Below are 22,748 nucleotides of genomic sequence, written 5' to 3'. Positions count from 1 at the left end.
TGTCAGGCTAATTTTTACCTGTGTTCACCTGTAGGAATGTCTTCAGTGACTCATCATCTTCTTCTCAGGTGATCGACTGTCAACTCCTCTCTCTGCTGAGGATAAATTCAGCGACGGCAGCAGAGACGATCAGACAGAGCAGCACCCAGCGAGCCGAGAGGCCAGGAGACAGACCCGTCAGAGATCACCTGGAACAGCCTTCATCATCCTCATCCTCCTGTAGAGGGTAAGATCAGCTGCAGTTTCTGACCTTCTGCTGATGTTCTTCCTCAGATAACAAGATTATCACAGATTAAAGTGTCAAAGAGGAAGAAACTGGCTTCTCTTTAGCAATGTAGAAACAAAACTCCTTCAAAGTTTCTGTTTTTCAGTAATATAGAGAAATATTTCTGTGGAAACTATTTAACAAAGTCATAATTTCATCTGCCAGTCAAATTATTTGTTTCAGTTCCAGCTGACGAGCCTCTTCCAATCTCTGCCTGTTTACTGTATTACCAGATAGCCTTGTAATTTCAAAGCTCATTTAAATTTTTATACACCTAAAGGAACATTCCACCTGTGACAAAGTTCAGTGGTGACATGGGAATGTTCCTTTAGGTGCATCTCCTCAAACGTGACACAAATAACCACCTTTACTTTTTCTGTTTCTAATAGTTAAACTATTAAAGAAGACATATTTGCTGTTCCTAAATGATGTTCTTATACGCAGTAGAAAACAATAACACGTAGAAATAACTTAAAAGCAATCATTATGTGATACAGCAAGACAAGAATCAAACAACAGGGTATATAGTCACGTGAATCTAGTTAATTTCTAAAACCACCTAAAGGCAATATAGAAGAAAAACAGGGTCTAGATTATATTCCAGATCACATCAAATGAATCCAGTCAAACAGTTAAAAATTCAGGTGGAAGCCTTTCAATTGAATTTTGGGTTGTAATAAAAAAAAATCTGTTTATTGTTAGTTCATCTGACCCTTGGATGAAAAGAAAACAGAGAACGGAAATTTGATGAGAATAAAAACTGCAGATAATCCATTGAAATTATATATTGGAGAGTAGTAGGAGAATATAGAGGGAAAAATGTATTCAGTATCATTTTATAAAAAGGTCATTTTAGTTCCAAAGACATATAATTACAATTTTAATAACATTTTTGTCTTGGTAAAATCTTTCTTACAGTCTGGGTCCCAAATGTATGAAAAATATGCAAATAAGATGATGACGTCCCCCCCAACCCTAACAAAAAAACAAAAAACAAAAAAAAAAACAGCACGGTTTAAAAAAGTCCTAGCGGAAACTCTGGAAAGCAAGTGGTGACAGTGGTAAGGAACAACTCCCCTTTAACAGGAAGAAGAACCAGGCTCAGTGTGAGCAGCTGGCTGTCGTAACCAACTAGCAGTTGGACACAGAAATACAAACCCTTCAGACCAGAAGAGCTTTCTATGTGAACAGAAAAATAAACTAATAATTTAGAGCAAGGAGAACTATCTATAAAATGAAAAAACAGAATCTAAATTTAAAAAAAACTGGTGAGAATAATAATTATCAGGAAATAACTAAAGCATGACCTGAAGAACAAAAGTACAAAGAAAATAACTTTGCTTTGATGTGAAAGTCATTCCTGCTGACACTAAGAAATGTTAATTTTGTTAGTAAGAATTGTTACTAAAGGAAAAATTTACATACCAAACCACCACTAGCTTCTGTTTTTCTCACAGCCAGAGACATAAGCCAGCTTCTGAAATCTGTGGGCTCATGGGATCCATTCTGCTTCATCTAACATAACAACTACAACTAAATATGTTTAATTTTTTTATTTGAAGTAATTCATGATAACTATTACAAATTCAAAGGGTAAATGAACAAATTTATAGCGTTTTTCCAGTCATACTCACCACACAAAGCACTTTACTCTATAACCACATTATCCCAATCACTCTCACTAACACACACATTCATACACTGATATGCAGTAGGCAGCCTGGGGTTGAGTGCCTTAAGTGCCCTGGGGCACATGTGACAGGGAATCAAACCCACAGCCTTCTGATTGTGAGATAACTGCTCTATCCATTGAGCCACAGCATCCCTTGGGTGTATCTGTCCTCTGAGAAACCTTTCTGCTGAGTTATCCTGTGGGTGAATTAAAAATGGTCCTTGATGATGTTTCTGTCTTGCAGCTCCGTGTCAGCTGACTGGTCTACGCCAACATGCTCCGCCTCCTCTTCTACCTGTTTGCTGTGGTGGCGCTGCCAGGTACATACATGAAGGCTGTGATCTCTGATGGCCTCATTATTAGAAATATGTGACGAATATATCTGAAACCTTTGTGTCTTGTCTAAACTGAAGAAAATGTCCCGACTGAACCTTCAGAAGAGTTTATGAACGTGAACAACATTACTTCTGTTGAATAAACAGAACGGTTTGAAGTTCTGAGGGAAGAAAGAAGTTGATGTGATAACAGGTTGGTGACAGACTTTAGGTCACTTCTCTCATGAGTCTCTTTGTCTTCAGGTGCTGCTCCACAGGAATTTACCGTTTCCTCAGAGTTCAACATCAGCTCGTGTCCCATCACATATTTTGGACAGAAGTACGAACGTCTCTATGTGAGTAGCGTGGTGTAACTCAAATTCAGACAAAGATAACCTCAGTAAGTTAAACACGGTTGTCAAATGGCTGTTTCCTCTGTTGGGTTTAAAAGGAGACCCAGAACAACCTGATCCTTAGAGAACACAAACTTCAGGAAAATGGAGAAAACAGAAACAAGAGCAACCCAAACACCTGGAGAACGTGACAACAGCTCTGTTTGATTCATCATCTTCCTCCTGTAATAGTGACCAGAACCCAGCATATCCAGAAAGATTGTTTTTAATCTGCTACAGTTTGGTTCAGCAGTCCAAGAGGGTCAAAGCCAGAGACGTTGACAGACCAGAGCCAGGAGAGCGATGGCCACCAAGTCTCCTTTCCAGCAGACCACAGCTGGGTCTTCAGACGTCCCCCATGGGGACCATCATTGACAGGACTGTCAGAACCACTGAGGTCCAAGAACAGCTTAGCAGCTCTCGTTTGGCAGTGAAATAAGGCTCAGTTCCCTGAGTTTTATCCTGCTGCTGCAGAGGGTCAGGAATAATGGACCAAAGGTGGATTTGGTTTATTATTTTTATTCCAACCTCCTTCAAACTCAGGTTAGGTAGCTGAAGTTTCACATGATGGATGAAAACCTGGATTTTAGAGTTCAGGGATAGCCAGAAAAATTGGTTATGTTATGTATTTTACCATCAAATAATACTCTAAATGTTCAGTCTAAAAGTATAATTATCATGATTATAAATTGGGTAAGTAGGAAAATCTAAAACAATTATTTTTATCAGTGACTTCCATGTTCTGTCTTCTGCTTGTCTGAGAACGGGACAAAGTGGAACCGGTCCAGGAGGGAAACCCATGTGCTCCTCACAGCACTCGTCAGATTATTCTAGAGGATCTTAAGAAGTTCTCTGGATAGATAGAAGATCTGAGTCTGGTTCTGTTTAATTAACTAAAGGATGAATAAAGTCAAAAGTTGATCCTTTGCCACTTAATCCACTCAGTCACACCTATATTGTTGGTTCACTGTATGGAAGCTGCAAGTGTTAAAGCTAAATTATTATAATGAAATCTTCCCAGCAGTGCTGTCGTCCATCAGTCCATGGGGGTGGTTACATCCTGGACAGATCACCAGTCCATCTCAGGACAACAGCTACACACACAGGATGAACAACCATGTAACTCCTAAAGCCAATTAAGAGAGACCAATTAACCCAACAGTGATGTTTTCTGATGGTGGGAGGAACCAGGAGTACCTGGAGAGAACCCATTCATCAGGGGGAGAACATGCAGAGTCCTTCCAGACAGAAGCAGACAGGGATTTGAACCTTCTGGCTACAACACCAACAAGCGCTCTGTGATGGTGCAGTTATCAGATTTTACTTTAACATGACTCAATCATCCCTGAGCAGAGTCCAGGTTTGATTTAACTCAGTTTATGGTCATTTCTGTGTGAAAGTAAAACAGCAACATGAGTCTTGATGTTTTTCTGGGATCTTCAACAAGCAGCATTGACCTCTCAGACCTGATGTGTTTAATAAACTGGTGTCCAGGTAGAGAGGATTACAGAAAAATATTGTTTCTTTGATATAAACCTTAATGCTGGGCTGTGTTTTCTGTTCTTGACTCTTCAGGTGAATTTCACAAGTGAAAACTTTGTGATCTGTTTCAACGGATTCTACGACCCTCAGAGCAAAGGCAACTGTGTGCTGGGACCAAAGGTGGAGATGACACGGTTTGGAATTTGGAAGAATCGTTTACTAGAAAATTTGATCTATAGGAATCTGCCAACCATCAACAACACAGTGGATTGCTATCTTTACATAAATACTAATAATATGGTGAGTTTGGCATTCTGAAGCCAAATCTGCTTGCTGTTTATTAATCACTCAAAGAAAACACTAAGGAGAATGGAAAAATAAGTACAGACCACCATGGCTATTCTAATAATTTCTGTTGAATACAATAAAAGTATTTTTGGGAAGTTTTTGTCAAAGATTAAAACATGCTGACAGTGTTCTTCTTATAGCCTGGATATTATGTTGCCAACTTTGGATCAGAAACTGCTCTAGCTGTGTTTTCATACACCCCGAATGCATCGGTAAGAAACTGTTATCAAAGTGTGAGCAACACATAAAATCTCAGTGGATGAGGATTTTATAGGTTCTGTTCAGCTCGTCTGATTTCTGTCATCAGGACAGGGTGCTTGTTCTAACTCTGCTTGTTTTGTAGCAGGTTGAGGTTCTGGTGGACGGTGTCAAAGTCCAGTCAATGAATCTATCAATCCCTTTTGGTAATGGCAACTTTGCAGCATTCGCAGACTTGACTGGCTGCAGACACTCAGGTTGGTGAAGCTCTTAATTCAAATGAAAAACTTCCTGATTCTGTGGAAGTAAAATTTCACATTTTTCCTGTTGAGAGAAAATGAATGAATAATAAATCTGTGACTTTTCAGCTCAGACAGATCTTCCTTCTTCTCTCAGGTGTCGTTTATAAACCAGGCGACACGGTGAGCTCTGATCCTGAAACCTGTGACAATCTCACCTGTTCTGATGTCGGCGTCCTCCAGACATCCAGCTGTGGGCCTCTGGAGCGTTGTCAAGGCAACGGAGTGTAAATATGACAGCTCTGTATTATTGTTATTTCAGGGAGGGAGCATGAACTGTAGACGGACCCCATGAGGTCCAACCAGCAGCCTTTTCCTTAAAGGAAGGGGTTTAATTCAAATCTTTATTATTACTCAGAATCTGTCATGGGTGTCACAGTTCTTGGTTTTGGTATTTAGTGTCTAGTTTTCCTCAGTTACACTTAGATTGTTTTTCTGGTTCCTTTGTTGTTCTCTCTCTTTCCTCAGTTTTCCTTCCTTCCTTCTCCACACCTCCCATCAATCAGTCAATCAACTCCTGCCTTTGTTCCAGCTCCTTTCCTCCCAATATTTAAGCTCCTCCCACTTTTCCTCTCTCTGCTGGTTTCTACTGTTGGTTCCAGTCACCTTGACTGATCGTGTCTTTGTTTAAAACCCAGGTTTATGTTTTTTTCTCGCTCTGGCTCCTCGTTTCTCCAGTGTTTCTAAGTTTTTGGCTTTTCATTAAATTCACCCATAACGGCTCCCTGCTTAGTCTCTCTGCGTTTGGGTCCTACGACAACCACTACCAGAACATGACAGAATCAGCTTTACTGGCCGAGTTTGTGACACTAACAAGAAATTTGACTTCGGTTCCACTTTAACACATAAATATGTACGTTTTGTGGGTAAAATAAGTCAGTTTTCAAATATATATTATTTTTACTGAAGAGACATAATTTAATTAGTGCTAATTATCATGGTTTTATGTCTACTTCCACAAGTTTCTCTCAATGGTTTTCTAGAATTTCAGCCTGTTTGTCCTGAGAACAGCTGAGACAGGTTTGTGGGCCTCATTGTTCCCACACAACTGATTTAGCTTCATTAAAAACTACAACGCTTAGACCTTTTTAGGACACATGTCTGAGTGCTGACGCTTTCAACAGAAATCCATCCGATATCTAAACCAGAAATAAAGGAAAAGTCCTTCCAGCTGTACGGCACGAAAAAGCTGAATATAAAACATTCAAAGTGATGATTAGAGGAGATTTAGCCAAAAGAAGGAAGGAAACAGTAATAAAAGCTGCTGCCTGATGCAGGGCTATTAGGGCTGAAATAGTAACTCAGATTAATCGTGATTAATCAGTTAATGAATGAAAGTATTAGATGTTTAAACTCTCTTAGCGATCTAAATTGACCTTCTAGTCATCTTCTCATTCACTGAGAGACCTCCCGTGTTCCTCCTGCCTCCACCAGCTGCTCCTCTGGCTCCCCGTTGGGCTCCAGCTGCACTGTGACGGGTCCCGCTGTCATCGGCTTCCAGGGCCAGCAGAAGTCTGTGGAGGATCGCTGTTCCTACTCCCTGCTGAGGATCCCATCGGTCCCAGGATTCCAGGTTCTGGCCCGCTTCCAGGAGCGGCGGCGTAGAGACGTGAGCTTCCTGGACAGCGTGACGCTGCGCCTGGACGGGCCGGGCGCTCACATTCACCTGAAACAAGGAGGCAGGGTTCTGGTGAGCCTCCTGCAGACGCAGCTCATCAATCAGGGAGCAGTTTGATCCTGATGGTGTCTCTGGTGTCAAACTCCCAGAGGTTGTTGTCATGGAAACAGTCAGTTGATGGGTTTAAATGTTTCCTCCACTCTGTCTGTCAGCTGGATGACTCGCCGCTGACCCTCAACAGCTCGGTTCAGACGGTTGGCGGTGTGAAGCTCTCTAAGGACCAAACTGGAGTCACCGCCAAGGTGTCGCTGTCCAACTTCACCGCTTCTGTCTTCTTTGACGGCTCCTCTGCACTGATCCACCTGGAAGGTACAGCACGTCAGCAGAGTTTGGGTCATGATGGCTGTAAACTCTGCAGTCCTTGGGTCAGCTGTGTTCCTCCAGTTGACGCTGACTGGACTCTCATTGTGTCCTGAACCTGTCCAGGATCTGCTGGACAGTCTCTGCAGGGTCTGTGTGGAAGCTCCAGCAGCTCTGTGAGTGAGGAGAGGCTCTCTGAGGAGAGCTCCTCCAGGTAAGTCCTGCTGCTGCTGCTGGATGAAAGGACTGCAGATTTACTCAGGAATCAGTCCTGACCTTGTGTGTCGCCCCCTAGCTGTGAGATGCAGTACTCCGATAGTAATGACAGCACCATCGACTGCACCAAGATGACTGAACGGTGAGCAGATGAACCAGAAACGTCTGTTTCTCTCTGATCTCTGTGGTCAACTACATGTTACACCTTTAACACCATGTGATGTCAGCCCTGGTAGCAGGTAAATCAACTTATTGATCATTTATTATCTCCCTGTTTCTTTCTGCATGTGGAGCAGCTGTAACCTCCTGAAGGAGGCACCCTTCTCCTCCTGTCACATCGACCCAGAGCCCTTCATCACCGCCTGCACACACACTTTGTGCAGCTATCCTGATCTGGACGGCCTCAGGTGTCAGTTCCTGGAGGCCTACGCCAGAGCCTGCAGCCTGGAGAGCAACGGCACACTGGAGGACTGGAGGTCCAAGGCTGAGTGCTGTAAGACCTGACTCCCTCCATCCGTTCTGAAGAACCCTCCTGCTGCTTTTCACAATAACATATCAGAGTGTTGCTCTGCAGCGCCCCCTGGGGGCTTCTGCCAGGACAGGACCTGCAGCGATCATGAGTTCTGTGGAGAGAAGAGTGCTGGTGGAGAAAGTCGCTGCTTCTGTCGGGCCATTTTTGCCTCCAAGTACAGAGAGATCAAGTCTTTCGGTACGACGTCTGTGACAACATGAGACCAGGTCTGACTGGTTGGAGGAAACCCTCTAACTGAAGTTTTCCTCACCAACACTGTAACCTTCAGGTGATCCAGCCATCTGCAGCCAGAACTCTGCTTCTCTCACTCTGGTGGGTTGTCTCCTGGAGGACGAAGGCCTCGACTACTCTGCCTTGCAGCTCAAAGAGCCGACCTGCAAAGGTCAGATAGATGAGCGGACCCACATGGTGACTTTCACCTTCAACAGCACCAACCTCTGTGGGACGGAGGTCACGGTGGGTTCTCTCCTCCAGATCTTTGCTTAGTCCACTCAGATATCCAATGTGGCGCTGACTTCTTAATGGTATACAGCCGTTATTTGCCTATACCAAAATACCAAAATACTGTTGATTATAATAAAATAAGGCTACATATTTCTATTCTCTGTCCAAATAGTGTTTTGATCCTTTTTAAGCCTAAAAATAACCAGCGATGAGCAACTATAAACAGAGGTGGCGCCATCTACTGGCAGTACCGCAGAACTATCAGACAGTTATATGGCAACTAATAAATCAGTAATAAATAATGCAGAACCAAGCCTGAATGTCTAAAACGTCTCAAGTTAAAGGGGCAGCTTAGCGTGATCAAACGTCATTAATTAAATAAACCGATTTCCAGCAACTCTAAGAGCCTCATATCAGAACATCACAGAGAAATAAAATTCCTGCTCATAAACAGAAACAGGGACACAGCCTCAGGGTAAGAACCGATCAATCGCTCTATTTAGAACTTTGTTTATACTTTAGACTGTAAAGGTCAAGAAGAACATTGTTATCACTATTATCACTGTATTAATAATAATGTTTATTCTCATTTCGCTGGAAGAGGCTAAAAGCTGTTAGCTGCTTCCCTGTTGATCTCCTGCTGCACATGTGCAGTGTCCCAACTCTGTTATTACTAACCTACAGAGCAAAATCAAAGCGTAAAACATCAAAATACTAACAGCAGGACATGATAATCTTTCCTAAAAACTTTGTATGCAACCAGAGAGAAAAAGTCAAATAACGTGCCTTTGCACCTTTAATGTTTCTTTTTTACAGACCAACAACAGCCAAACCATCTACAGGAACACCATCATGTCACAGAACCTCTCTTCTGACGGCATTACTCGCCAAGACCAGGTCTACATCGACTTTTCCTGCATTGAGACCCCGCCGGACACAGAGACTGTGGCTTTCAGAATCAAAGACAGGTGGGTGCACTGGTTGCTGACTTTACTTTGAATCATCAACAGGTAAACTTGTTTGTGGTTTCAGGCTTGATGAAACCAGAGAGAATCAAGCTGAGAAGATGTCAGTAAACCATTACAAAGCTTTTCCTGCCCTGGAAACGACAGATTGATGTAAATGAGTCCAGGTCAATTTCTCTACGATTCAGGTCAATGTCATACTAAGACTTCTTCAGCTGGAAGTTAAGGTTCAGCATTTGGAGGTGAGTCTTCCTGGATGACCTGGACACCTGTGACAACAGCAGGATGTGAAATAGTAGATACTGGACTGACAGGTCCTCCCAGTAGCTGTGATTGGAGCAGATGAAGGCAGAACCCACGGTTTAAGGTGTCTCTTTCTGTTGGTTTAAGTGAGGCTCAGGCAGAGACTAAGGCTACGTTCACATTGCAATACGATCTTTTGCCCATATCCGTCTTTTTTACGCCAGTGTGAACGGCACAATTCCGATCTTTTCCCCTCCAAAAAAATCAGATTTGGCCTATTTTCATTTGTTGTACTAATTCGGATACGTATCGGATGCTTTCGAAGTGTCCACTGTCTTAATGCTCTTGTCACATTTTATCCGTCTTTCACGTCACTCTGTCTCTCACTACACATCCACACAGTAATAGCAGTTAGCGTAGCATTAAAGTTAATGGCTGTACCGCTTTCTTCTTACTTTTTTTTGTCTTATGATGTAGTCTTAATATTGTTGGCTCCCATTGTTTAGGACCTTTCTAATAATAACAATGAGAGATGCTGGCCAGTATCTGCATTTTTTAACAAAACCTTATAAAAAGCTTCTAGATTGCCTTCACCATAACTTACACAAACAGTGCACTGCTGTGTGACGTCTCCTTCTGTTATCACTTTACGGTCTTTAACGGTTCAGACAGCGGTATGATGTCGCTTTTAATAGTAGTATGAACACCCACCTCAAAAAAAATCCGATTTCAGCAAAAAATCAGAACTGAGCATCAGGACCTGCAGTGTGAACGTAGGCTAAGATTCTGTGCCTTTGAGATGAGAGTGAAACTGAAGCTCCAGGGCTTTGAGGCAACGTTCAGGAACTCCTGAGCTTTTCTTTAGATGATCTTTGAGATCATGTGAAACAGGTGATGAACCACATTATTTACCTTGAATACAGGTTTTAAATATAGTTACCAGTCATATAGTACATTTTTGATTAAAATCCTAACATATGGAGTATGTTGTGAGAAAACAGAGCATGCTTTTATGCCTGTTTTTACAGTGATAAAATATTAAAAGTTCAAATTTCCTTAAAAACATCAGAAACCATGAGTTTAAACCAGGACTCATGCCCCCTGTGTGCATCCTCTGCAGAGCTGTGGTTCATGTCATCTCATCCGGACCTTGGAATTACTCTCTGACCATGAAGGCCTTCATGGACGCCGGCCGAACACAAGCTGTGGATTTGAACACCGAGGTACGGCTGAACCAGAAGATCTGGGTGGAGCTGGACACGGACGGCCTGAATGAAGACCTGGTTGCTGTGGTAACCGACTCCTGCTGGGCGACAGACCGAGCGTCCCCCACTGCTGGACGTAGATATTACCTGATCAAGAACGGGTGAGGCTGTTCCCTGATATTTAACCATGAACAATCTTTCCAGTCGCTCTGATCTGAGCACCAAGATAATTAGTCTTGATGTTTGTGAGTAGCTGTCCAAACTCTGAGGACCAGACAGTGAAGGTGGAGGGAAACGGAGAGGGAACCTCCAACTTCTTCTCCTTCAACATGTTCCAGTTCTCTGGAAGCTCTGCTGAAGTCTACCTGCACTGTAAACTGCAGCTGTGTGTCAAACAGGGGAATGTCTGCATCCCGGTAAGACTTGATGTCAAACACAGCATGACAGATATTTTCTCCAAACCTGAATCTGTGATAGTTTTCTTTTTAGTTAATAACATAATCTACAAAAGTAAATGAGACAAAATATCACAAAATTAGTTCAGAGAACGGACTCTGTCTTTGTCTTGCAGACGTGTGATGGAGCTCGGAGACACAGATCAGTCAGGTCCAGACCTGGAGCTTCTGCCTTCATCAGCATGGCCTGGACCACCTAGGTAACACTCAGCCCTGCTACTGCAGGTTCTCATAATTAGTCCTTTTCACATGCTGTTATATGGAGAGTCAGAACTGAGAAAATAAAGCAAAAAAGAAGAATATTCAGCCTTTTAAACGCTCTCCCAGTGGCTGGACGACATTTATAGCAGCACCACTCATTCACAATGGACTATAATTTTAGAGTAAATTACATTTACATACATTTTTAACATTGAGGACTTCTAGCATTTGCTTTCACCACAACACAAACAAATAATCCAAGAACTATTAAAATGACAATACATTTATACTTATTGGTTAATACAAAAATGAGTGTGTCAAAACACACATTTTAAACTGTGTGGTAAAAGATATCCACTTTAGCACATATGGAAAATTATGGAGGACAAAACCTACTTTGTAAGTGGAGTGGAGGTTTCTTTAGTTATTTTCTTTTAGAAACACTAAGCCAGTGGGTATCTCTATGATCTCCTGAAGGCAAAGCAGACCCCTGCACTGTCTCAGGATCGTCTCTCGTTTTTGTTCGAAGGATTTTCTCGCATTAAACTCACAAAACATAAAGACACCACAGAAAATAAATTATTTTGCCACAAAAGGCTCATCTCATCTCAAAACAAAACAAAAAATGACCCAAAATAACACAACATTTCTTTGTGAGACGCCCAGCTAGTCGGCTGCTCGGTCAGCTCGATCTTCCACTTAATGTGGCTCATTGTGTTTATGTGCCGTTCTGTATCCAGAGTCCAGACAGGCACTAACTGCTGTAAAATAGTGGCTCAATATTCTTAGTTAAAAACAAAAAATAATGGAAAGATGTCCAAAGTGGTGAGATAAGGAGATTTTCCCCTTTGTCATGTCCAGATTCATGGCAACCAGAACGCTGCTCCAGCTTCCATAGTTGTACCAAACATGACCACAGGAGGCTTTATACCTATACATCCTCCCTGACACCCAAGCCTTGATGATTTATTTTATTGCTGTTCAGGTATCAGGTACAAACCAAACATGACAGAGGAACAGAAAGAGAATCAAAGAAAATCTACAGTTTAAAAACTACAAAACCCAACAACCAGCTACTACAAAAAAAAAAAAAACTAACAGCCACCAAGGGGAAACTGAAACAATGCAAGCATGAACACCTGCAAAGAGAAAAAATAATGAAACACAAACAGCATCAACACCAGCAGCAAGAATATGGAAAAACTGTCAATACTGATGGAAAGTACTACAGGGCAAGATAAGTCTTCTATTATGAGTATATAAGTGTGTGTGAACATGCAAAATATGTGATGTAATATAATATGTAAATAAAATATGTGATTGAGAAAATTGAGATTGGTATTGCGCAACAATCGGGAGATGGGGACCCCCCCCCCCAAATATTGAAAAGTATTTTGCACACTGCTTACAGCACAAGTCAACAAATAAAACCTGATGGTACAGAACATTGGTGGCAGGCTCTCTTTTAATGATACAACCAATCAGCTGGATTCTGGTTCTGGTTATTCCAGCTGGTGGGTTGTGCTCCTGATGGATCAACACAGCATTTTGTTGCTTCTTTGGTGGATAAATAGCCCAAAGACAGACTTTTAATAATGAAAACGATGGCAGAAAAACAGTTTCTTGATGTACATATATACAATTTGAGTCAATCTCTAAGATTTAAATATTTTCCCTATAATTAAAACAGAAATGCAAAACAATACTATTGCGACAAATCAACTTAAAATTTTTAACCAAACGCAGCGACCGGCTAAAACAAGGTATAGGCTACTGATGACGCATCACCCTGTACCATTAAACACATTGATGTCCTATTTTTTCTCCATTTCACCAGCTTAATACAGAACTATTACTCACATTTGTCAGGGTTCTCTGTGTTTTCCTGCTCTAACTCTACTCCTCAGGTGTGTCTAGTTGGCTGAGGGGGCGTGGCCCACACCTGCAGCTCGTTGCAGGCGGCTTCCTCTGGCTTCTTAAGCAGAGCGCTGACAGATGGAAGACGCCAGAGCCTTAACCAGTCGTGGTACGACGTGGCCTCTGACCCAACTCCTGGAAACCTGCCTGTGAGTTTTTCGTCTTTGAACTTTGACTAATTTTGGATCTCCCTGTTTTTGTCACAGTTTTTGGTAGTGATGGTGAGATGAAGCCTCATGAGGCATTGAACCACTTGAGCCAACTGGTTCGAGAAAGGGTTCATTTCTTGGAGCTTCATGTGCACACGACACCACCTACTGGCGAGGTGTATAATCACAGCCAGCTGTATCTTAACACGTGTGATGCATTGATTTTTTTTGTCTATTATGACTCTTGGGAATGACTTCACAAAAGGTGTAGGACGAAATCATTTGTCTACATAAATTATGTATACACATATGTGTATAATAAAATATTGTTTGAATGTTTTCTCTGTGTGTAATTATTCCCAAAATAGTAGTGTCATGTGATATGGCATGTTGTGTAATAATGTTTTTCCGTGACTCTAGAAAAATGGCATGGGCTTAATCAGGCAGAGGACAATGAAAGTGCTTGTGGAACTAGGCAGGGGGTAGTGAATAGGCTAATGCTTGTGTAACTTGGATGATTTCATGCATTATTATTGAGAAACAACAATTTCTCCACAGTTTATGGTTTCAAATGATTTCTCTTTTTTGACACTACTTCTCCAGCCTTTGAAAAGACACGCTCACATAGCACAGATGATGCCGGGGTGCATAAATAAATAAGTGCAAGTTTGTACAGATTGGGGTACAGTGACCGATGATTAGCCCAGTACTCCAGGGGGTTCTCCAGCCTGCTTATGTTTGCCTCTGACAGGTAGCGCTGGACCTCTAGGGTGGCATCTGCTGACACATTTTGAGTCCTCTTTGCCTCCATGACACTAGTGTCCAATCTTTGCCAAAGTCTGCTACCTAAATGGAAACCACAGGTCATGTTAGTAAGTGTTGTAATAGGAATAAGTAATCTCTAAATGTAATATAAAAGATTACCTCCAGTGAATTCTTGAGCGGTGAAAGCCTGGGGAATCTCGTGAGTGTTCTCTTCTGTGTTCCGTTGGATGATGGTGGCACACTCTGAAGTCAAGCGCTTCACTGCTTCAGCAGCTTTTGTGTTGCTGAAAAATGCTATAAGTTTAAATCGTGGGTCCAGGAGTGTAGCCAGTGACAAGATGCTCATTGACTGGAGCATGTGCAGCTTCTCCCTGAGCTGTCTGATGAGCTGCTCTCCTATTTGCACTGCTACTGCAGGTGCTGACTTGGTGTCTTCCTCCTGAAGGGCTTTCTCTATCATCTTCAGGAGGGGGATAACTTTTGATGCCGACACGTGTTCTTCTGCAGAGAGCTCCGTGGTGGCATCATAGAAAGGAGAGAGTAACGAAAGGCACGCTACAACAATGTCAAACTCACTGGCAGTGAAAAAGGGAATGTCAGTGTGTAATCCAGCCAATGCCGCTCCTACTGGCTCCCTCAACTCCACCAGACGTCGCAGCATCAAGTAGGTGCTGCTCCATCTGGTTTCCACCTCCTGCATCAGCTTGGTTGCTTGCATGCCGGGCTGACCTTGTGTAAGCTTCTCCTTTAAAGATACAGAAGAGTAGGCCATTAAGTCACTACAGTAGGAGTACAGACAAACCATTAAGATTATATATTGGAATAAAATAAAAGAGGATACCTTAGCAGTGGTGCTGCTTCTAAAGTAGCCAACCAGCTTCCTTGCTTTGGCCCGGAGGCCAGAGAGCGCAGGTTGGTGGTCAAGCGCCCTCTTCACAATAAGATTGAGGGTGTGAGCAACACAAATGTGGTGGCGAAGCTTCAGCTCTCTCACGCATGCCACCATATTAGGAGCACCATCGGTGACCATGCATGTTACCTTGCCTGAGATTCCCCATTCCTCCATCAGTGAGGCTTTCACACAAGCAATATTTTCAGCAGTGTGAGACTGGGGGAATGCCTGCACTCCCAACAACACCGAGCTCAGCTTTTGGTTTTCCTCCACAAAGTGGCATGTCACTGCCAGGTAGGCATCCATGTTGATGGATGTCCACATATCTGATGTAGGGCAAACAACAGCCACCTTCTCTGCTTTAGCCTTAGCGTGCTCCTTAGCAGACTCATATTTGGCCTCCACCATGGCCTTCAGAGCCTACAGGAAGAAATATTTATATATTGCTGTATTGTGACACATACAATAATGTAGTCATTCGTTTCATGTATGGACCCACACATACCTGCCTTGTAGGGAGAACATAATTGGGATCCAGCTTAGACACAAATGTCCTGAATCCCACGTCATCCACAATAGTGAAAGGCTGAGTATCCTTCACTATCATGGAGACTAGAGCTTCATCCAGCTCTTGTTTTCTGGTGGCTGGTTAAAAGGGAATAAATACAGTATCTGTTACCTGTCTTTATTTGCACAACAAGCAAACATCAGCATGCAAAAAATGTGATGGTGTGTCTGTAGTATAGTAATGAAATACCTTGGCTGGGTGAAGCTCCAGTTTCCTCCCTATTCTCATGCAAGGCACGGTAGTGCCTTAGCATGGATGAGGTGTTATTATTGTACCCCAACTCCTTGGAGCACAATAAACACCTCACCTTTACAGAAAATAAGAAACAGTGAAAAATACAGTTCCTCATAAGCAAACCTAATGCATCTGTAAATGTTCAGTTCACCTTACCTTGTTAGGGCTTATCAAATCAAAATGTTCCCACATAAGGGAAATCCTCCTCTCGCCGGCTCCATCCTACTCCTATCCTGTCCTCGTACTCCTAAATCTCCTATCTATCTATCTCTCTCCTAAACTCTCCAAACACCAAACTAACTGTCTCAAACTAAATAACCACTATCCAAACTCTGCTATCCAAACTATCAAAACTCTATCCACTCTCTCAACTGACCGCAACTCGCCTACAACAACCCACATTTTGAATGGAGCCTGTGGGCTTTCTAAAGCTGTCAAACCCCACACCAAAATCTGAACTACTTCCCGAAGCAGTCACGTGGTACAGCCGGGCTGTACAGCCAGGCTTCGGACGTCATCGTTTTCGGCTCCTCCCCTAAATGAAGCAAGCTTCGATATGCGCTTTACGGAAACGCCCCCTCCATTACTCGACACACGCCTCGAAGCCTCGGCACATCACGTAACATCACTACCCAACAGTCATGTTTTTGGACTGTGGGAGGAAGCCGGAGAACCCGGAAAAAACTCACACACGCACAGGGAGAACATGCAAACTCCATGCAGGAAGACCCAGGGATGGACTCAAACCCAGAACCTTCGTGGTGCAAGGCAGCAGTGCTACCCACTGTGCTACCTGCTTTTTAATCCTTGATTTGGAAAGACCTTCCAATATGACAACACCAGTAATTGTTTTTAAGAAGTCAATATTCAGGAACTATGTAGAGTTGTAACAATGCAGAGTTGTCTGTAAGTTAAAATCTAAAGGTGAATAGCTTTAGTTTTCTGCTTCGACTACTATGCAGCATCGACTGCTGCGTTTGTAGCAAACGTGACAAAAAAACACAACCTGAAAAATGTGTGACGTTCCATAATCTGCTGGGTGGTACAGAGGTGTTGCTGCCACTCATACTTGTTGCAACCTGCCTCATTCTGCAGAAATATAGCAAATAGTGCAATGAACTATTCGTAAAAAAAGAATTTAAAATTATAATAATTAAAAAAATGTTTACATGTATTGGTTGTTCTTAGATAACACAAGACGCATATTTTCCTCTTTTAGATACTGAGAAATATGTTTAATGGAACTGTAAAGCAAGGGATCAGAGAAGAAACGTTTTTATTGTTTTTATTTATTCATTTTTTGTGTGTTTGTTCACGTTTAGCTGGAACACAGAAACAGGAAACCAGACGACCGCATTCTCAGTTAAAAGAAAAACCACAAACTGCAGCTCACCGTGCAGCACAGAAGGTCCATGTTAACTGTGAAAACATGAAATCTTAACCAAGAACAGACTGATGGATGTTAGATATTGAATACATTTATTATCAATGAAAACGGAGACATCTAGAGATAACATAGTTTTGAACAAAACAGGAAAACCTCTGTAAAATAACTGTATATCTCAGAGAAGAGCTCCTTGATGAACTCAGCAACATAAACAACCAATGTCTCAATACTCTGTTATTACAATTTGAAAAAAAAAAAAAAACAGAACCTAAATCCAGTCATAAACTAGAAAACCTTCAACATGACTGGTGAAATGTGTTCAGAATAGATGTGAGGTGTATATGCAGCTTAAGGATAAGGAGCTGTATTTGTCAATATTCATACAAGGTATGTATAATAAAATGTTGTAGATCAGATGGAGGGTTAGCCTGAGCCTCTGTGACTGAGCAGTCTGCCACTCAAGGGCTACTCTGAGCAGTGTTGTTTCAGAGCCTCCTGATCGAGGCATTAGTGGCTAGCTAGCGGGCTAAAGGACCAGATTTCAGACTCAGCTATCAGGCCCATCCAGCAATTACCCACCAGCCTGCACCATTATACAGCCTTGGTTCTTGGTTCTGTTTCACGTAAAGTATCAGAAAAATCTCCACAGGGGATCTAAGAAGGAACTATATCCTCGACAACACAAACCCAATGCCATCTTTATGGTCCTCCTGTCATTGCCCATCCAGAAGGCTGGATGAACTGTTGACTGCACCATGTTAGCTGCCTTTCCTATGAAGGCATACTAATGGCAGACTCTGTTAATGGATCCGCCGAATGCTGCATCTCCCTCGGTCTGCTTAACATATTCTCCTACCAACAAAGTTCAACCTCACCACCACCTGGAGTTCATCTTGTTCAGCTAAAGTCTTTCCAATCCCAACCTCCCAATCAGCAGTGGCGTGCCCAAGGGCTCTGTCCTGGAGCCATTCCTTTAATTTATTTACCTTTACCTTCTAGGCAATATCAGACTTTTCTATGCCTAAAGTAAAGCTTTTTAACTGCAGAAGAATTTATCGCTCATAAAAAAAACAACTTCAATCTTCAAACCCTCAGTGGGATCAACTCACACCTGCTTGCTGCACCGTTTTCTTCTCTCCCTCTAACCTCCTGTCCTTTGACAGCCCAAATCAGGCCCCTAACCACATGCACTCACCTCATTTGTCCGCTGTAAAAGCTGGCCCCCGACTCCAGTTTCAAAAATGTCAATGTCTCAGCAGAGAGTGTCTCATCAGAGCTGGTCACATGGTGGAGGGTCATGTGACCTGCAGGCTCAGTCCTGATGAGGGAGCCATCTTTATAGAAAGCAGCTGGGAGGTTGGAGGGAGCGGTCTTTGTGTGACAGCTCAGAGTGACGTCATCTCCCTCCATCACAGGGAGGACAGGACTCTGCAGGATCACTGATCCACCTCAACACAGAGACAAACTACAGCATTTCATCCATTTCCACACAGCTTCATCAACACTAACTCCACAGTCTGATCTTACCAGTGACAGTGAGCTGGATGCTGCTGCTGGCTGCTCCCTCTCTGGACTCACACCAGTAAACTCCACTGTCACTGTCCTCTGGGACCAGGTAGCTTATGGTACAGGTAGAACCAGCTGGTTTCCCCCATCCATCTCCACATTGAGTACTGAATCTTCTGGTTGTGTTCCTCCTCACAGTCCATCCAGCAGAGCTGTTGTCCTCCTCACAGCTCAGAGACACAGAGTCTCCTTCAAAGAACTGAGATCTGCTGGGACTCACAGTCAGACCAGCTGAGAGGACTGAAATGGAAAATAACATTTATTTTTAATATTGTCAGTTTTTCTTAACAACAAGACTGGGTGAAGGAGAGCTCTTGTGCCCGACAAGACATGTGCAGCAGGACACACTGTGGGAGGAGGATCGTGTCCATTTGGTCAGTTTAGGGTTTTTAAAATCTGTTCAAATTTGGATTTATGATAACAGGATTTCTGCTGTTACCTGGTGATATACCAAAGAATTATTTTTGCTCTTTGACAATATATTATGGGAAAAACTGGTCAGTTATATAAATCATTTTGCTCTTTGGTGGGAAAACTGGGTAGTTATATAACTTGTTTTTGTTCTTTAACAATATATTATGGGAAAGAATTGTCAGTTCACACATCGATTATGGCTGTTGTGGTGTTCGCACCTGAGTTCACATGAAGCTGAGAGCAATATGTGTTATTTTTGTTTATATTCCCAGACTGATTTCACATGAAACTGGAATTGTATCTTGTTTCACACACTGATTCACGCTCTGTATTCCTTATTTTGCTTATATTGCAAAACTGTTCACACACTGATTTGCGCTCTGAGTGTGCAATGTTATTTTTGTTCCACACACTGCTGAGATCACCCGGCCACGTGATTGCTGTTTTACCTGGGCTGACGGCTCTCCAGTCCTGTGCCAATGGTAAGAGCGATTTTAGAATCTGTTGAGTTCTGCAGAGCGCCACACGGCTCCACACAATCAATCTGGAATCTCTGCCATGGGAAGGGATTTCAGTACCACATAAAATGGACGATGTGACGTATCATAGAAGCGACTGGATTCAGACAACAATGGCGGCTCGCAGCGAGGAAGCAAGTGCTAACATTGATGCTGCTATTTCATCAGTGTTGTACAATCTACAGAATGATTTTGGTAGTGGAAACGATGGTTTTGGCTTTGATGTGAGTGGTTGAAGTAGCATGTCAGTAAAGATGACGGACAAGAGGTTTATTCAATCATATGCAAGGATTTTTTAAAAGGCCCCTCCTTCTGAAATACATCTCCAATTGAGTTATCCCTCTTGGATGTGTGGAGCTCTGGGAAGTGAAATCCATCTGGCCATGGACCGCGGAACCGGTAGGGCTGGTAGGGCCGTGGCCCTACCTACTTTTGATGATCAAACATATATATAAATAAATAATATATATAAATAAAATAAAATTATTCAATAGCTATTTTTTCAAACGCACAGTAGTCTATGGCAGCAGCATCATTCTCCAATGAGAAAGCGATAAATCATCCCATCTAAAAATGTATTGGCTGATTGTGTCATGTGATGTAAACAATAGTTTTCCCACCTCTGCGCTGCTTATGACCGCTACTTCGTTTGCTTCGTTAGCTTAGCCTGTGCACACATTCCAGAACCCAACGGATCATTATAAGAGACAATACTTTGAAGTTCTGGATCTACTCGCCGGTGAATTGGACTCGACGGAGCCGTGGCGGTGCGCGAACCCCGCCCGCCGGCTGGTGGGCGGGGTTTGCACACCGCCGCGGTGCCGGCCGGCGGGCGGGGTTCGCACACCGCCGCGGTGCCGGCCGGCGGGCGGGGTTCGCGCACCGCCGCGGCTCCGTGCGGCCGGCGGGGTTCGCGCACTGCCGGCCGCCCGCCACCGCAGATGCTGTCACGCATTTTCCTCGCCCGTCCACCGGGCGATTCCCACAAACGCGTTCGGCAGCGTTCCCCCATGACTCACAACAAATCTGGTGTGGATCGGTCGATGCAGCGAGGAGATACAGCCGTTGGATAATGATAATGCATTTGGCCACCGGACCGGACTAAATTGTTCGGCGGGCCGGAAAATTTATGCCGATTCCTGGACGGTGACTACAAACAGAAAAAAACTGCAAATGACGCCATGAACGCTGAGCAGGAGAAAAACAACGACTTACCTTCCTATCAACTTGGCCAGTTTTCCAGTCTTTCTAAGCCCTCGACACTCAATCCATTGTTTGAGCTGAACGTTGGTATGTTGTTCCACAGTTCTACCAGTAAAATGGGCGCCTGGACATCCTCTTGTGAAAGTTTAACAGCTGTAAAGTCGGTCATGTCGTTGTATCTGTTGCATGTGTAACGGCTGGTTGCTACTTGCGCTCTCACACTGTTTGCCCTTCCTTAGCGGCAAGGGGCGTTGCTCATAAGATGGTGACGTCACGTGCGCGGTACGACATTTAGATATTAAAATCATACACCAAATAATATTCTAATGACATATTAAAATTATAGCCTAATGATATAAAAAAAGTCGAGTCTTTTTCTCAATTTTCGAGTCAGAATGATCTGAATGTAGGAGTCCGAGTCCAAGTTCGAGTCATCGGTGCTCAAGTCCAAGTCAAGTCACGAGTCTCTAAATTTAGCTAATTACTCGGACTCGAGTTCGAGTCTCGGACTCGAGTACTACAACACTGCCTGATAGTAAAGAATTACAATAGTCCAGCCTTGAAGTAACAAATGCATGGACTAGTTTTTCAGCATCACCCCTGGACAGAATGTTTCTAATTTTGGCGATATTCCGGAGGTGAAAAAAGGAAACTCTGGAAACCTGTTTAATATGGGATTTAAATGACATGTCTTGGTCGAAAACAACACCAACATTTTTAACTTTATTACCAGAGGCCAAGTTAATGCCATCCAGATTAAGTGATTGATTAAGAACTTTATTTTTTGAAGACTCTGGCCCAAAGATTACAACTTCTGTCTTGTCAGAATTTAAATGCAGGAAATTTAAAGTCATCCAGCTTTTGATGTCATCAAGACATGACTGCAGTCAAAGTAACTGATTGGATTCATCAGGATTTATGGATAAATATAGATGAGTGTCATTAGCATAACAGTGGAAATTAATCCCATGCTGTCTGATAATTTTGCCAATCGGAAGCATATATATAGTAAATAGAATTGGTCCAAGGACTGAACCCTGTGGTACTCCACAGGTGACCCTAGAGTTTGAGGAAGATTTATTATTAACATGAACAAACTGGAATCTGTCCGACAGATAAGATTTAAACCAGCCTAATGCTTTCCCCTTAATTCCTACAGTATGCTCAAGTCTTTGTAGGAGAATATTGTGATCAACTGTTTCAAATGCAGCACTGAGATCTAACAGGACAAGTATAGACACAAGTCCATTATCTGAGGCCATGAGAATATCATTGGTGACCTTCACCAGAGCTGTTTCAGTGCTATGATGAGCTCTGAAGCCTGACTGAAACTCCTCAAGTAGGTCATTACTTTGTAAATGTTCACATAGTTGATTAGCAACTACTTTCTCTAGAATTTTAGATAAGAAAAGAAGATTAGATATAGGTCTGTAATTTACTAACTCATCTTGATCAAGAGATGGTTTCTTAAGTAAAGGTTTAATAACAGCTACTTTAAAAGCCTGTGGTACATATCCATTTACCAAGGATAGATTAATCATGTCTAAAATAGGACCACTGATCAGAGGGAATACCTCCTTAAACAACTTGGTTGGGATTGGGTCTAACATACAAGTAGAAGGTTTAGATCAAGCTAAAATTTTAGATAGCTCAGAAAGCTCTACTGATTTTAAACAGTTCAGACACTGCGCAGGTTCTAAGGATTCCTCCAATGCTGCCTCACTTACTGAGGACGAGGTAATCATGTTTGGGAGGATGCCAATTATTTTATTTTGTTAGGCTCAGAACCGGTGGACCCAGAATTCAAGGCAGACAAACCGTTCAAGTTTAACAGTTTATTTAGATCAGGTGCGGAGCGAGAGGCGTCAGCGTCTACAGCGGGATCCTCTGCAGAAGGAGACGGCAGGTTAGTGACCACACTTATCT

General features: G+C 42.7%; 1 protein-coding gene across 1 annotated transcript; it reads left to right on the top strand.

The window, feature by feature from the left end:
* The first annotated feature begins 2,211 nt into the window (after positions 1-2,211).
* On the top strand, positions 2,212-11,255 carry LOC118559077. The gene is made up of 16 exons (XM_036129768.1): positions 2,212-2,257; positions 2,516-2,607; positions 4,219-4,305; positions 4,820-4,928; positions 5,068-5,197; positions 6,405-6,660; positions 6,801-6,957; positions 7,075-7,162; positions 7,244-7,306; positions 7,461-7,657; positions 7,739-7,873; positions 7,965-8,152; positions 8,957-9,108; positions 10,469-10,714; positions 10,807-10,969; positions 11,125-11,255. The coding sequence occupies exons 1-16, from the start codon at positions 2,212-2,214 to the stop codon at positions 11,206-11,208; spliced, it is 2,193 nt and encodes a 730-aa protein (XP_035985661.1). The 3' UTR covers positions 11,209-11,255.
* Positions 11,256-22,748: the final 11,493 nt, after the last annotated feature.

Source organism: Fundulus heteroclitus, unplaced genomic scaffold (assembly GCF_011125445.2).
Source record: "Fundulus heteroclitus isolate FHET01 unplaced genomic scaffold, MU-UCD_Fhet_4.1 scaffold_214, whole genome shotgun sequence".
NCBI lineage: Eukaryota > Metazoa > Chordata > Actinopteri > Cyprinodontiformes > Fundulidae > Fundulus > Fundulus heteroclitus.
The sequence above is the reverse complement of the archived record's forward strand: the minus strand, read 5'-3'. Positions and strand labels throughout refer to the sequence as shown.

Excerpts from the sequence above, each read along its gene's own strand:
- LOC118559077 (XM_036129768.1), top strand. The coding sequence starts at position 2,212 with ATGCTCCGCCTCCTCTTCTACCTGTTTGCTGTGGTGGCGCTGCCAG. Across the intron at positions 4,929-5,067 it reads GACTGGCTGCAGACACTCAG|GTGTCGTTTATAAACCAGGC; the intron begins GTTGGTGAAGCT and ends TTCTTCTCTCAG. Across the intron at positions 10,970-11,124 it reads AGGGGAATGTCTGCATCCCG|ACGTGTGATGGAGCTCGGAG; the intron begins GTAAGACTTGAT and ends TTTGTCTTGCAG.